Source organism: Eurytemora carolleeae, unplaced genomic scaffold, assembly GCF_000591075.1.
Source record: "Eurytemora carolleeae unplaced genomic scaffold, Eaff_2.0 scaffold181, whole genome shotgun sequence".
Taxonomy (NCBI): Eukaryota; Metazoa; Arthropoda; class Copepoda; order Calanoida; family Temoridae; genus Eurytemora; species Eurytemora carolleeae.
In genome coordinates, this window is record NW_019396084.1 from 144,199 (window position 1) to 160,495 (window position 16,297).

At 35.7% G+C, this 16,297-nt stretch overlaps 1 protein-coding gene across 1 annotated transcript; it reads right to left on the reverse strand.

Moving 5' to 3' along the window:
- Positions 1-9,174: 9,174 nt before the first annotated feature.
- On the reverse strand, positions 9,175-11,453 carry LOC111717933 (zinc finger protein 420). The gene is made up of 2 exons (XM_023493405.1): positions 11,229-11,453; positions 9,175-10,607 (listed from the first exon to the last, which is right to left on the reverse strand). The coding sequence occupies exons 1-2, from the start codon at positions 11,404-11,406 to the stop codon at positions 9,472-9,474; spliced, it is 1,314 nt and encodes a 437-aa protein (XP_023349173.1). The 5' UTR covers positions 11,407-11,453; the 3' UTR covers positions 9,175-9,471.
- Positions 11,454-16,297: the final 4,844 nt, after the last annotated feature.

The following is a 16,297-nucleotide window of genomic DNA, read 5'->3' on the forward strand; positions in this document are numbered from 1 at the left end:
TTAATAGTATGAGTATGGGGGGGGGGGTTAAGAAAGAGTTGGGGGATGTATAATATTAAATATATAACCTTTTATTATACCAAGTACCAGTTATTTGCCTCTCAGATCTAAAAGATTAAAGGCTCGGCATTCTTTATTTTATCAGTTTAGATATTCTCCTTCACCTGCTCGTTTTAGTTCACTAGTTTACTAGTTTACTAGTTTACTAGTTTACTAGTTTTACTGGTTTTACTAGTTTACTAGTTTACTAGTTTTCTAGATTACTAGTTTACTAGTTTACTAGTTTCCTAGTTCACTAGTTTTACTAGTTTTACTAGTTTACTAGTTTACTTGTTTTACTAGTTTACTAGTTTACTAGTTTACTAGTTTACTAGTTTTACTAGTTTTACTAGTTTACTAGTTTACTCTAGTTTACTAGTTTACTAGTTTACTAGTTTTACTAGTTTACTAGTTTTACCAGTTTTACTAGTTTACTAGTTTACTAGTTTACTAGTTTACTAGTTTACCTGTTTACTAGTTTACTAGTTTACTAGTTTACCTGTTTACTAGTTTACTAGTTTACTAGTTTACTAGTTTTACTAGTTTTACTAGTTTACTAGTTTACTAGTTTTACTAGTTTTACTAGTTTACTACTAGTTTACTAGTTTACTAGTTTACTAGTTTACTAGTTTACTAGTTTTACTAGTTTACTGATTTTACTAGTGTTTACTAGTTTACTATTTTTACTAGTTTTACTAGTTTACTAGTTTACTAGTTTACTAGTTTACTAGTTTACTAGTTTACTAGTTTACTAGTTTACTAGTTTACTAGTTTACTAGTTTACTAATTAACTAGTTTACCCTCTGAAATCACATCCATTCTTGATTGATCCGACAAAGCTCCTAAGGGTACCGTTATAAATCGGACATGCCATTTTTGTTAAAATGGGTGCCTACAGTCCCTTTAATCCAAATTTCTAGGTGATAGACACTAGAATTTATCAAGGGTTACTGCAGAGGCAGGTGATAGATAGATCGACCAGCAGAAACATTTTTATCTTTAGTTGGAAGATAATTGTTTTACAACTTTTTAATCGTATTTTGGAATAATTTATAATTCTTTGTAACATTTTCTAATTTTTTTATCTAGCTGTATTAAATGAAGAGTTGCAAATTTTGCTTTCCTGCTTAATTTGATATTTATTGGTAAAAATATACTAAACAAAGGAACTGAATGCTCGCCACAAACTCTAATTTTCAAACCCTTATAACTTTGCATCTTGCAATTTAAAACCTTCGTAATTTCAAATCATTCAAATTATGCTATATCAACTAGTTTGAGATATCTAAGGATTACATCGACAGGTTACAAAGAAATCAGGATACGCTGCATTAATTACCTAGACTGGGTTGACTTTGAAATGTGTGTACAACACCATTTATTGTTTATTTTAATATCTAACACTGAGATTACAGAGATCTTATGTTTTATGTTAAAAGTTGGAATATTTTGAGAAAGGTAAAATTTAATCCCTGAATGGGTATTATATTGCAACAAGTGGCGGTTAGATGGCATTTAAAAACCTTTTGCAGGAATTTAGCATGCCGTGCCGGTACAATTGTATGCCTACTCAGCCCAGCCCGTAAAAGCTGATTAGAGCAGTCTGTATATATTTATTCTGTGGAGTAAACACTTGTAAAATGCGTGATTTTGAATATTTAAAAATATTTGATGTTTTTTTTCAAAAAGTTGACGGAATTAGTGTACTGTACTGCAAACATTTCGTAATAAGTTGTTATTCTTGTGTAGCATTTTCCATGCATCCTGTTTTATTTTTCTGTTTATCAAGAGTTTAATACTCCAGTCCGCTTCAAGATTCAATTTTTGTTAGACTTTGCTTTTTAATTAAACTTTTATTGCAGAAGAAAATTAGAAATAGTTTTCAGGTGTGTGAGAGGGGGGGGGGGTTCTACATGTGTAGTAGAGGTAGTAGATAGTACATATGTGTGAGAGGGGGGGGGGTTCTACATGTGTAGTAGAGGTAGTAGATAGTACATATGTGTGAGAGGGGGGGGGGTTCTACATGTGTAGTAGAGGTAGTAGATAGTACATATGTGTGAGAGGGGGGGGGTTCTACATGTGTAGTAGAGGTAGTAGATAGTACATATGTGTGAGAGGGGGGGGGGTTCTACATGTGTAGTAGAGGTAGTAGATAGTACATATGTGTGAGAGGGGGGGGGTTCTACATGTGTAGTAGAGCTAGTAGATAGTACATATGTGTGAGAGGGGGGGGGTTCTACATGTGTAGTAGAGGTAGTAGATAGTACATATGTGTGAGAGGGGGGGGGTTCTACATGTGTAGTAGAGGTAGTAGATAGTACATATGTGTGAGATTTGTATTCCCTCAAGCTATAGCAAGTTTAAACAAAAAATAAATTGTACATTTTTAAAATTTATTTTAAATTTTAATAGTTCTGTTGAGGTACGACAGGTTAGTTAGGTTTCAAAATTAAAAATTAATTAAATTTTAGCAATATCGTTATTTTATATTTATTCTTGTTAGTCTTCCTAAACCTGTATTTGCATATCTTCCTCTGTTTAAATTTGCCGGGTTTTCGCACCTTGCGTTGTGCAAATAAATGCAAATTTTACATCTAGTTAAATTCTAGACCTAATCTAGACGCAGATATAATTTGAAAACCTGATTTTTTACATAGTACATTCTTAACACCCTGATTTGAGTCAAGAAGGGTGCAATGACAAACTCCTTGGGGAAAAAAACTCCTAAAATTCAATGTGCGGAACATAAAAGACAAACTCTATGTCAGGAGTTTGCATTTCAGGAGTTTGAATGTCATTACAATCCCTGATAATTATTTAACTGGTTTAGAATTATTCTTCATGTTTGTTTGACAAAAAACTGGAAAGGATTGAAAAACATACTGTTTTACCCAGCTTGGCAAGGATGGTTGATTTAATATGTTAAAATTAACAGTAGCAAATTATTAAGTAAAACAAAAGTAGATAAAATAAAAGGGAGAAAGAAAAGGGGGGTAAACAGAAAACAGAAGAATGCAGGATCTACATGAATTTCAGAAAGCGCCTTTTTCAGAAATTCGGAAAGAGTTTTTTTGTTTGCAAAAACAGAAATGATGCGATAAATATTGGCAACTTATGTTTCGTAACAAAGAAACAGTTGCAATGTGGTCTAAAAACGTCACAAGCGAAGCTTCTATAAAAAAATGGTTTCTGAAATCCAGTGGTTAAAATTATCTACGACACTTGATCAATTTCAGGTCTTTCATGTCTTTCTTTGAAGTCATTGAAGTAGACTGGAAACGTGAAATATGGAAAAACGGAAAACTCTGATTATGGGTTTGGGACACGTGCTCCTGGGTGCCTTGAGGTACAAGGAGCCAAGGTTTAGATCTCCATCAATTTAATCAGATTTGATCCAGGTCCATTGCAGCAGCTTCAATCAATACACTGTAGGTTTCAAGCTACCCAACAGGTTTACCAATTTTTTCCTCAAATTTTAATTTATCTCTTATAAATTGTCAAAAAGATAGATTTGCAATTTTTCTATTTAGTTTATTTGTTTTTGAAGAGCTAGAAAATACAATGCCTCTAAATTACAATATTAAACCCCAGGACCAAGAAGGTGGGGGGACCTTATTTTTAACCTGACCCTCAACATTCATTGAATGTTGGGCTAAAATTAGCCTGAACCTGAACCTGATGGATATTTAAACCGATTTCAAACTATTTCTGAAATTTCATTCAATCCTTTGGAGACCCGAGAGCATTCTATTATACTTACGTTCCACCAAATTTATCTGTATTTGTGCAGAACCGGAGAGGGGTTTGTGCAGAAACGGAGAGGGGTTTGTGCAGAACCGGAGAGGGGTATGCTCGATACGTGATTTCTTCCAAGTTTATTTTGCAGTTTTCTGAAACTTTAAAAAACTTAAAAAAACTACTGAAAGACAATCGAATGTAATAAAAATTGGTAAGAAATGGAAACAAAATTAATTTGCGTTGTGATAAAAACCTATACTTTCTATACATTTTTGAACGTTTTTTATAATTAAGCTCGATATTATTGCTCTGATGCTATTATGGGATTATAAATAAATTTGTTTGAACTATTTCTAAATGGTTAGATTAGGTTAGATTAGATTAGATTAAGACCGGGTTGTCTCTGGGTGCATATTTCTCCGGATTAGGACAGGTTAGAAATTTGTCCATCATCTACCGGATTTAACTGTACTCTGATTGAACCTGAATTATTATATTTAGACACTGTTGAATATTGAGCTGGTCAACCAGCAAACCTGCTCCATCCTACCCCGCCCCCCCTCTCAACACCTCTTCTATCAAATATAATATGTTTAATTGGAAACCAACACATTTGTGTCCATATCTTTTCATATCATTTCTCAAAAGATCTGAAAAAAGTGAAGAAATTTAAAAAATTGTACATTTACTTTATTAAGACAGAAAACATTCTATGGATTACTGGAATGCCAGCAAAACTGTTTTAGAAACTATCATGACTGGCGATAGATCGTTTCAAAGGCCAAAAATCCGAAAAAAAGCTTGTTTAAGCCCGAATTTGTCTTACAGTCATTACGATGCAACCATAAGGAGGTAATATTCATTGATTTTTAGAATTATTGTTAAAAAAAACTGGGTTTTCTCATCGCCCTTTTTTAAATTGGGTCGCAGTTCTGGGATTTTTTAAGGGATATTCTTCACCCCCCCCCCCCCTGCTGTCCATCATGTATTCGTCCCACATGACATGTTTAACCCTGACTCTATCCTCTCTCCTGTCCGAGTACATCTCACAACATGGATCCGTTATATCACTAATACAACCTGTTATGATCTAATCACAATAAGAATTGACATGTTCTTAATCCGGGATCAACAGAGCATCAAGAGTTTCAGAGTTGCAAGTATCAGTAAGAGAGAAATATACATAGTATTTAAGTTTAGAAACCATAACATCTCGTTTTCATGATTTTGATCATCAATCCCAAATGTGTAAGATAAGTAACGTCTAATTTTAACAGCGAAAACTTTGACCGAGAAAATGTTTCTTTAGTTCTTAATAATTGTCTTCTGTCATCTATATACAAATTTGGCTTGTCTGTCTGTTTGTTTGTATCCAATAAACGTCAAAACGGCTGAACCGATCGGGCCCAAATTTTTTGTGGGACATCTAGGGACCCAGGGAAGGTTTATGAATGATTGAAATTTTAAATATTTGTCTCAATCAAAATTCGATCTTCATTAAATTTTTTTAAATTTTGAAAATCCACGAAATTTTTGTGAAAATCCGCGAATTATTTTTGTTTTGTTTTTACGATGTATACAAAGAGAACATTGTTCACAATTAATTTAGAAGATGGGCGCAAAGTGATTATAATATGAACTGAAATTAAAGCATGTCAATTTCGACACATTCATCAAAAAGGTTTAACTTTAAAATTTATAATATTGAACCAATTGATGATGAACAATTTAAATTTTCTAGCTTTTCCATTTTCTTCTATTTTTATTTTTCAATTTCGGATTTCAGCATCTACATATAGATATATATATATATATACGTTGAATATCTTTACAGATATTTCATTTTGATGAATTATCAGGGTAAACTTGTTGGATTACAGAAAAAGCTTTTATATTTTGACCTTGAAAATATGGACCCCTTTTTCAGATTTTATCCCCCCACCTTTATCTTGTTAAATAAATGAATAGACACATTTTCTTTAATAAAGAGAAAGATGACGAATAAGTTCCGTTCAATTTGGATAATGTTCCTAAATCCCTGATTTTACAGGAATTTAACATTATTTTCAATTTGTGTGAACGATCCATCAAATAGGTCTGAACTAGAGCTGAACTGCAGTGTATGGAGTCCGAACAATGCTTTATTATTCCTCGGCAGAGCTAGAGGTTCACAATGAGATATAGAATCCCGAGCTACCGTCTACCGTCTCAAGGTCGGTCTTAGAATACAAGGAATCTGGGAAACCAGATAAAAAGAAAACCATGAAGCCCAGATGCCATGAAACCGGGAAGCCCAGATACACTGCAACCAGGAAACCCAGTTATCTAGAAACCAGGAACCCAGAGACCCTGAAACCAGGAAACTCCGATACCTAGAATTAAGGAAACCCATGTACCTAGAAACTAGGAAGCCCAGATACCCTGAAACTATGAAACCCAGATACCAAGAAACCAGGAAAACCCAAATACCTTGAAACCAGGAAACCCAGATACTGAGAAACCAGGAAACCCAAGTAACTAAAAACTAGAAAGCCCAGATACCTTGAAACTGTGAAAAAACGGGAAAAATGAAAAAAACTGAAACTTTAAAAAGTAGAAACTTTTTTAAAAAAATTAAAGAAAAACCTGCAGATAATTCTAAAAAGAAGGAAGTTAAGAAAAACCACGAGTACAATGACTAGTTAAGATGAAAACCACAAAAACTAAAACGTAAAGTCATAAAATTCATATTTGATTATTCTTACTTGAAAGAAACAAGACTGGTATCTTTGTATAAATCTCATCATAAATAAAGAATGCTAAACCTGAAATATTGAATACTCTGTTGTATTGATATATAAATGAAAATTTCGTGTAAAAATATTGGATTAGTTGTGAGAAAATTCTCAATGTTGTTCTCACCTAGTTGATGTGATCAAATCAACCTTTGTCCTGAGCTATCAGTCAACCCTGCAGGGGGCACAGCTAGGAGGTGCATACAGAGCTGGGAGGGATACAGCTAGGAAGAGTACACGGAGCTAGGGAGAGGTAGATGGATCTAATCGAAGAAAAAAGGGATTTTGGAAGGGTACATTAAAGCTAGTAGATATGTACGGAGCTAGAATGAGCAAGGAGTGGATTTATGAAACTAGGAGTGGTACATTGAGCTAAGTCTAAGAAGGGTACATTGAGCTATTAATAGGAGGGTTATATAGAGCTAGCATGGGTACGTGAAGTTAAGGGGGGTACATGGATCTAGGAGGGGTACAAGGAGCCAGGAGGGGTACAAGGAGCTAGTAGGGTACAATGAACTAGGAGAAGCACAAGGAGCTAGGAGGGGTACATGGGTCTAGGAGGGGTATAAGGAGCCAGGAGGGGTACAAGGAGCTAGTAGGGTACAATGAGCTAGGAGGGGTACAAGGAGCTAGGAGGGGTACAAAGAGCTAGGAGGGGTACAAGGAGCTAGGAGGGTACAAAGTGCTAGGAGGGGTACAAGGAGATAGGAGGGATACAAGGAGCTAAGAGGATAACACGGAGCTAGGAGAGGTACAAGGAGCTAGTAGGGGTACAAGGAGCTAGGAGGATAACACGGAGCTAGGAGTGATACAAGGAGCTAGGAGGGTTACAAGGAGCTAGGAGGGGTACAAGAAGCTAAGATGGGTACACGGAGCTAGGAGGGTACAAGGAGCTAGGAGGGGTACAAGGAGCTATGATGGGTACCACGAGCTAGGAGGGGTACAAGGAGTTAGGAGGGGTACAAGGAGCCAGGAGGGGTACATGGATCTAGGAGGTACAAGGAGCTATGATGGGTACCACGAGCTAGGGGGGTACAAGGAGCTAGGAGGGGTACAAGGAGCTAGGAGTGTACAAGGAGCTAGGAGGGGTACAAGGAGCTAGGAGGGTACAAGGAGCTAGGAGGAGCTAGTAGCGGTACATGGATCTAGGAGGGATAGAAGGAGCTATGATGGGTATAAGGAGTTAGAAGGGATACAAGGAGCTAGGAGGGGTACAAGGAGCTATGATGGGTACCACGAGCTAGGGGGATACAAGTAGCTAGGATGAGCTAGGAGCGGTACATGGATCTAGGAGGGATAGAAGGAGCTATGATGGGTATAAGGAGTAAGAAGGATACAAGGAGCTAGGATGTGTGCATTTAGCTAGGACAGGTACACGGACCTATCATTCTATTAATGGGATTTTTTGTGTTTATTTTCTATCTAACAAATGTTTTGCACTTTGTGGGTTTTAATTCTAAAAAATATAATATAAGATGTTTATACACCTAGTTTTGTTAGATACATAAACAAAAACTTTTAAGTTCACCTCAATCTCAGGAAGGATAACCCAGAAACCACAATATCTTGGTTCACCAAAGAAGTGTACAGCAGGAGGAACATAAACAAACCCCAGACAAAGGAACTGAGTTTTTGCCACAAACTAAAAATTTATAATTCCTATATCTTTACAACCTAATGGTTCAAACCTTTGATATTTCAAACTCTTAAATTATTTGATCCAACATAAATCATAGTTTGAAATATTAGGTCTACAATTATGTGTTTAAAAGTTATAGGGTATAGAAAATCAGAGCTTGTGGCAAAAACTCAATTCCTTACCACTGATTTTATTTGCATTCCTCCCAGAATCTGCGTACACCTTGTTTGTAAACAACTATATGGGGATTTATAAAAAAATAATGCTAAAAATGCGTTTATTTATATATTCAAAGAATACGATTGGAACAAAGATAAGATCTAGAACTCAAAGAATTTTCATGAAAGAAAATCCAACGATTCTGAATTTGTCATCTTATTCATGAAAACAAATTATTAAGGTGTTGATTCTTTGCCACAAGCTCAAATTTTCTAATCCCTATATCTTTGCAACCTAATGTGTAAACCTTTGGTATTTCAAACTTAGATTATTTTATCATAGTTTTTATAATAATTTAATTTGAGTTTGTGGCAAAAACTTAACTAAGTTCCTATAATTCATTTTAGTTATAATTTTGTCGTATGCACGCAATTAACGAAAAGTATACTGGCACGCACGCACATACATGCGCGCACAATTATTTAATCAATATTGCGTGTTTTTAGATAAACTATAGACTCATCTTTCTTTCATTCAATCATTCAAAAATATCCTGAAAAACGTTGTAAGCAGGAAATACAAAATTGGAAGGGAAGGGGGGGGGGGGGGAGGGTAACCTAATTAATGGAGCCGAAACCATTTTTTATGAGGATCCTAAAAACTACTTAACATTCCCTCTCTCACACTGGGACTAAATGAGTTGCAGTCCTAAACTATACCCGGAGCTGGGGTTTGTTTACGGTTAATTGGAAATCAATAGAACCAGACGTTATCAGCTCCAAATCATCAGATTCACGGATATAGAGTGTTCAGATCAATACTTGCAATAATATATTTCAGATTTTGGCACTTTAATGATTAGATACCACTGGTGTTTGGTTCAGCAGTGTATACATATATATATAAATATACAGTTTAACTAGTTAATCGACACTGAATGTAATACAGAGAGAGAAACAGAGTGGAATCATAATGTTTACATAAGTTTTAAAAGTACATAAATATACATAAAATACAATTGGTGCAAAATAGTTCAGCTCATGATGTCTTTTATATCTTTGGTGTTTGGGGCAAAGGAAGGATGAAGGTTGAGATTTTCTGAGGAAATATCAAGATTCAGTTTCAGGTTCTAATTCTTCCAGTGGAAAGACCCATCAAGGTTTCAATACATTCTTCATTTCTAGACTGTAGACCGAGGCAGCCTGCATCCGTGTGCTTGTTGAGTAAACTCATCCTGCTGAAGGATTTCTGACAACCTGGACAAGAATACTTCTTGTTCTCCAGGTGAGTTTGGAGATGTGCTCTCAGGTTGGATTTATCAGCAAACTGTCTGGAGCAATGAGTACAGGAAAATGGTTTCTCTCCGGTGTGAGTTCTCATGTGTCCTTGTAGAAGCCAAGGTCTGGAGAAGGATTTTCCGCACTCTTCACATTTACAAGGAAGGGTGTGTGTTCTGATATGCATCTTAAGAGCAGATTGAGAATTATAATTCTTCTGACAAAATTTACACGAGAAATCTTTTTGTATCTGGTTTGAAGAATGCAGCTGTTGATGTTTGGAGAACCCAGATTGGGTGGAAAAACTCTTCTTACATTCATGACAGTTATAAGATAATTCTTCAGTATTTTCAAGGTTGGGAGAAACTAAAGATCTCTGGACCGGGGCAAAGGCAGGTGTATGCCAGGAGTTAGAAGGTTTAGAAAGATCTGATACAGAAAATGGAGGTCTAGAGGAGAGCTGTAGGTTGGGTTGAACCTCCTGGAGAGGAGCAGGATGCTGAGGAAAATCTACATAGTTATGATAAGAAGGGAGAAAGGAAGATGTGACTGGAAGGTTGGAAGGATCTGAGAGAATTCTTCTGCTAAGCTGAATTTGATCAACACTTGAAGGTTCGGAGTTTACAGTTTCCCGCTTAAAGATCATGCCCGGAGTATTCCAGGGCTGAACAATTCTTGCTTGAGAGATGTGACGGGATGGAGCAACGGGTATGGGAAGAAGACGGGATCCGCCGAGAGAGAGGAGAACCTGAGCAGTTTGAGATGTAACCGGAGAAATGGGTCCATTCTCTTGGTTTTCATCTTCCAGAAAATTTCTTGTGATAGATTTCTTCCAATGTTTCGGAGTTGAAATCCTGGATTCGTCCTTGATGACAAGGGATAGAGGTTCCCTTTGCTCCTCCAGGGAAGAAACACTGCAGGGAGAGAAAGCGGACTGAGACCTAGTACTACCCGGAGATATTGTGGACACATCCTCAGAATCTGAAAAAAACAACGGTTAGGTTCATCTCCTGTATCATTCATATGTTAAACAGGTATATTGGGTGCGAGTGGGAATATTGAGTTGGGACGGGTATATTGAGAGGACAATAGAGAGAGGATGAAACCCGGGTGGGAACCAACAGCTCCGGGTCACACTGCTCCAGGACGGAGCAATCACCGGAACTAACGTGGGAATAAGCAAAGAAAAACTTGTAACCGGCAAGTTGGGATCAAACGATTTCGCACTTGTTTCCTGGCTCATCCAATACCTTGGTCTGAAATGTCACATTAAAAGACAGAATCCTTAACAAAAGAAAATAGAGATATACCAATTCCAAAAAACACAGATCATGGACATTAATTGGACCTGTTATTTTGATTAGGATTATGGCGTAGTAAATCTTCACGAGGCATAAAGATAAAAACCATTAAAACAGGAGAAAAAAACTTGTTAAAGTTACAAATTCTCAGTTGCCTGATTAGTAGGTAAATACTTAGATCGAATCATTTCACGGGGTTTGGTCTCATAGTCAATACATCCGGGTGTTTAAGCATGAAGGACGAGTATAAACAACCAGGGACGGACTAATTATATTTTTACAAGGTTCGATGTAAACTTACCAATTCCACTATCGTGTCCTTCGTCTTGGTGTTCAAACTCAGTCTTTAAGGATTCAAAGTGGAATGAGAACTTCCTGTCTCCAAACAAGGCTCTGTCCTCGTCCCGTTTCACAGTGTCAAAAGGGAAAGGTAATCTTGATGTATCCATGTCTGTGTATAATGCGGAACTAGAAAACATCAGAGTGTACGTCTGCTCAGGTCGGTGTCCAATATTAAACTGAACTTAGCTTAGCTCAGCTCCAGTCCCAGATGACTTGGGAACAGTTGTTGAGTGTCCCGGGCAGGTTCGGAGACGGGAGAGACCGGCGCAGGTCCGGCAAGGACAGACAGTGCTACTTGCACCTGCTGACCCACCACCTGCTCTATACTCCTCATCACGTACACGGAGCAGAGGACCAACCTCTTCAGAAGGGTCCAGGAACAGAGGATAAACCTTTTCATAAGGGTACAGGAGCAGAGGATAAACCTCTTCATAAGGGCCCAGGAACAGAGGATAAACCCCTTCATAAGGGTCCAGGAGCAGAAGATCAACCTGTTCATATAGGTCTGGGAGTAGAGGATAAACCTCTTTATAACGGTCCGGGGGTAGAGGATCAACCTGTTCATTTAGGTCCGGGAGTAGAGGATAAACCTTTCCATAAAGATCCCGGAGTAGAGGATCAACCTCTCCATCAGGATTTTGGAGTTGGGAGGATCAATCTTTCCTTCAGGTACCCGGAGTAAAGGATCAACATAGCCATAAGAAACCCGGAATTGAGGATCTTTCTTTTCGATCCAATTCATCCCAGGGTAAAATAGATAGCCAATATTTAAACGTGTTATATGTAGAATTCCATCTTCCTTGAACACATTTTGGTAATAATGAAACTAAAAAAGAATTTTCCATATATTTAAAACGTTTGTTTTCTTTTCTTAAATTGTAAGATCTAGACCATACCTCTCTCTGTGAACTGGTTTCCTCGTTCCTGGTTTGTTCCTGGATTGTTTTGCACAAATTCTCCCGGAAAAAATTGAATGTGTATTGTTGATGCTTGAAAGAAGGTTTATGATGGGAACTGATTAACTGAGACCCTGAGAACCAGGATTTATTTCAAGGATTTAACACATTTCTCCGTATGCTTAGGAAACACTGGATAACTCTTCGTTGTCTGATTGATACACTTCACATTTTTTATGGAATTTCAAGTAATTTTTTAAACGTAATATTTTGACCAAATTATATTCTAGGTCCGATATGCACATTGTAAAAAATATCCCATCATGCTTTCCATGATAATTAAATTTTTTATCACTGAGATTTAAACAGTGAACGTAAGTCAATTAAGTATATACATAAACGGGTGTCTTAAAAAAGGGTGATTAGGGGAATAGGAGGGTTGGAGCTTGTTATGCTTTAAAAATTTTGAATTTTTTATGCTAGAGGGGGGCCTAGCTTTTTCTTCAGTTTTCAGTCTTGTAATTTGTCAGAGTTGAAGGTGAAAATATTAGAATTATTTTTTACTCTTTTTATAACAGAAACTTAAAACTTTTTGATTCATAAGTGGGCTCCAAAACCCCATTCAATCTTTAATTACATTATATAGTACAGACAAATGTGTAAAATATAAGTGTGAAAAAGAAAAACTTTACTTTTACAATTAAATTGATATCTGATGTGAAAACGTGAGGTTGTAGAATGTACAATGTATTTCAGTAGCAGTTTATCAGGGGCGGGGTCACCTTACTTCTACATTTATCCCAGGAATTAATTAACAAAAAGTATTTTATCCTTTTGGTTTAACTGACTAATTGCATTTCTGGAAGGTGAAACTTCATATACGGTGATCCTAAAAACATACAAAGAAAGGTTCGTGAAAGACAAACGGATTAGTGATGCTGACAGAAAAGATGGTGAAATTATTCAAAATTCAACAAATAACATAATTATTAGAGAATTTCAAACAAAAATTGATGAGCGTTTATACTACCTAAAATTAACTAGAGGATGAGATGTATGATGTATGATGAGAGTAAAGGATTAGAGTGTATTATGAGAGTAAAGGATTAGAGTGTATGATGATAGTAAAGGATTAGAGTGTATGATGAGAGTAAAGCATTAGAGTGTATAATGAGAGTATAGGATTAGAGTGTATGATAAGAGTAAATGATTAGAGTGTATGATGAGAGTAAAGGATTAGTGTGTATGATGAGAGTATAGGATTAGAGTGTATGATGAGAGTAAAGGATTAGAGTGTATGATGAGAGTATAGGATGCCGTATTAAATTCGGCATCATTTGGTATTTTAATCCTAGTCCGATGTTTCTGTAAAAATAAATTGTCAAAAATCGTTTTTCCAAGACACTCTAATATTTTTATTATTGAATATAATTTGTATCTGAAAACTAAAACTTATCAACGTTTGTATTTATTGTTTTTTTTTTATACTACCAAATTTAATTAAACTAAAAAATATATTTAAATTATAAATTCAAGGAAGATACCAAAGGAACCACCATTTCTTTGCATAAAAAATCTGCAATTCTTTGAAACAATAAGAACAAAACGCATTTTGAGTCGCACTGCATTTTTCTATCTGAAAACGCAATAAGAATTTTACTTTATTATTATGTACAAAAAAACAAAGTTCTTGCTAAATAGTCTTAAACCCCCTGAATGACGTTATCAGAATTAAATCCAGTACTATGCAACCTTTTCCTCAAGTAAAAACATATATTCACGAAGTCAATAAATTTAGAATAAAGAACTTGTAACAATCAATGCCAGATATTTAAGCAATCTGCATTATAAACAAAAATACATAAAGTTTAAAAGGTATCGTCTCAGAATACAGAGGGAGAATAGAATGAAACCCAGGATTAATACAACACACTTTCGATGTCTATTCTATTCTTTTTATATTTTCTTGGTTTACTGTTTCCCTTAAGCTAGAAGTTTGCAAGATCTCATTAGCATAGAAACATACAGTTAAAGTGTTTTGCAAATTGGGTATAATGCATAGGAGGGGCTCAAACAGAAGTCTGATCTTATGGAGAAGGAGGGGGGGGGGGATTACTGTGCTCAACTATTTCTCAATTGTTTTCACAATTTAATAGATTTAGGAGGCCGAGGGGGGGGGCACATTTTATAAAACCCCTGACTGCAGAGCTGTTGGGTGTTAAATAAAAACCAGAGCCCAATTTTACTCATGTAAACCCCAGCTGTGTGTTTCTCTCTCCATTTTAACATTTTAACGCATCTAAAATTGACCCTTATAGCTGAACAATATGCTGTAGAAAAAAATCCTGAAGTTGAAAACAAGCAAAAAACTGGAATAGAAAAAACTTCTTCAAAATCAATGATGAACCGATAGTTTCTGTATTAGGTTATCTTATTCAAATACATATCTTATATTCAACAAATCCAACCAGATCCGGACACATTCATTTTCTAAAATCAATTCCAGATTCTGCATAGTTTATAAACGTAAACTTAGTTTGTTTACAAACAAACATTATAAAATGTAAACAAACATACTGAACCTGTCATCCAAACAATGTGTTCACTGACATTGGTTCTAATTCTTAGCATTCAACTTTATTCACAGTTCCTTCAAGATTACCAGTTCATTTCCCCGGTAGTATGTGCGTCCTTCCTTATCCTCCCATCTCCAAACATCTCTCAGATTTTCTTCTCAAATGTCAAAATTCCTCTCCGTTATCTCCAACTTTTTCGGACATTCAATAAAATTTGACATTGTCAATCTTCATTAATTCTCGATGGTTACACAAAGAGACTGTTTAAGTTTCCTGTAAAATCTAGATTTCCCATCCTCTCCTCTTCCCCCGGTTCCGCCCCCTTCCCCGCCCCTCACTTCCTTGCTCCGCCCATCAAATACATGTATCCGTTGTTCAGAACAGTATAAATAGATTTCATGCACTAGTCTATTTGAAGGGTAATCCCCCCCCCCTTCATTACCAAAAAATCGATTTTTGACACAATGTGTGTCAGTGTAAAAAAACATTGATTAAAAATACGTAAAAAAGTATATTATAAAACTAAAACACTAAATTATCTCAATACTGAAGTCGTTCTTCTCTGAAATAAGTGTAAATAACATCTTTTATATTTAAAATCATTGGAATTATAATTCTTTGTTGTCAAGTATCCTGAGCTTATCTATTTGCATGATTAACCTAGCTCTAGTATACACTACACTACATGGAGTAAGGTTGAAGGTTTGATTTCTCTGGTTACCAAGACACCTGAGACTAGCTCGGGTTTATAAGAATATTAAAGGATAACAGGAGTTAAGAACTAAAACTAAGGTTAATATCATGAGACATTGAGTCAATATAAACATCCAACTGAACAGGACTTGCAGGAGATTCAGAAGATTAGGTTTGGAGAAAACAATTAGATACGGTTTTAGTATAAAGCCAAGAAATGAGCGAAAAGAGAGAATTACGAAAAAATCCGGTTCATTTGAAATTGTACAAAATGTAAAGCCACTTCTTGTACCGATATTGTACTTTACCTACCGTTGCCTAGATAACTTGTTTCTTTAAGCAAAAAAGTATAAATAAATGGAGTAAGATAGATAGATAAAGTTTATTGTTAAAATACGTGTATCTGTGTACAAAACGATTTTGCTATTGCAATATGGTGGAAAATAGCTCTTGGCTGTTTGATTATTTTCCCCCCTAATTTCAATAATGATAACAAAACATTTAGAGATCAGGGTGCGATTTTATCTGATGCAAAATAGTTTACACATTTGTTGAATAACTAGATTTTAAAATAAATTTCATGCATGTACAAACAAATATAAAAACATATGAGATTAGTTTTACATGAATCACAATTCGGTTTATAACACACTGTAATGTAAATTTAAAAAGAGAAGGATGAATTAAATGAAAAACATAGTAAAGCTTTCCTTGTTTCTCTTTTATAATAAAAAGAAGGTGGATTATCTATTTGTCTTCACCTAACCTAGAATAGTTTAACCACGGAAGGTTTCTCTTTTTTCACAAAAAACATCCCTTGGGCCATGTAAGGTCCTGAGAAAAGCCCAATTGGGTTGGCAATT

Bases quoted from the DNA above. Each gene is read 5' to 3' on its own strand.
- LOC111717933 (XM_023493405.1), bottom strand. From the start codon at position 11,406: ATGTTTTCTAGTTCCGCATTATACACAGACATGGATACATCAAGATTA. The intron at 10,608-11,228 runs GTAAGTTTACAT...TGTTTTTTTCAG, and splicing joins AGGACACGATAGTGGAATTG to ATTCTGAGGATGTGTCCACA.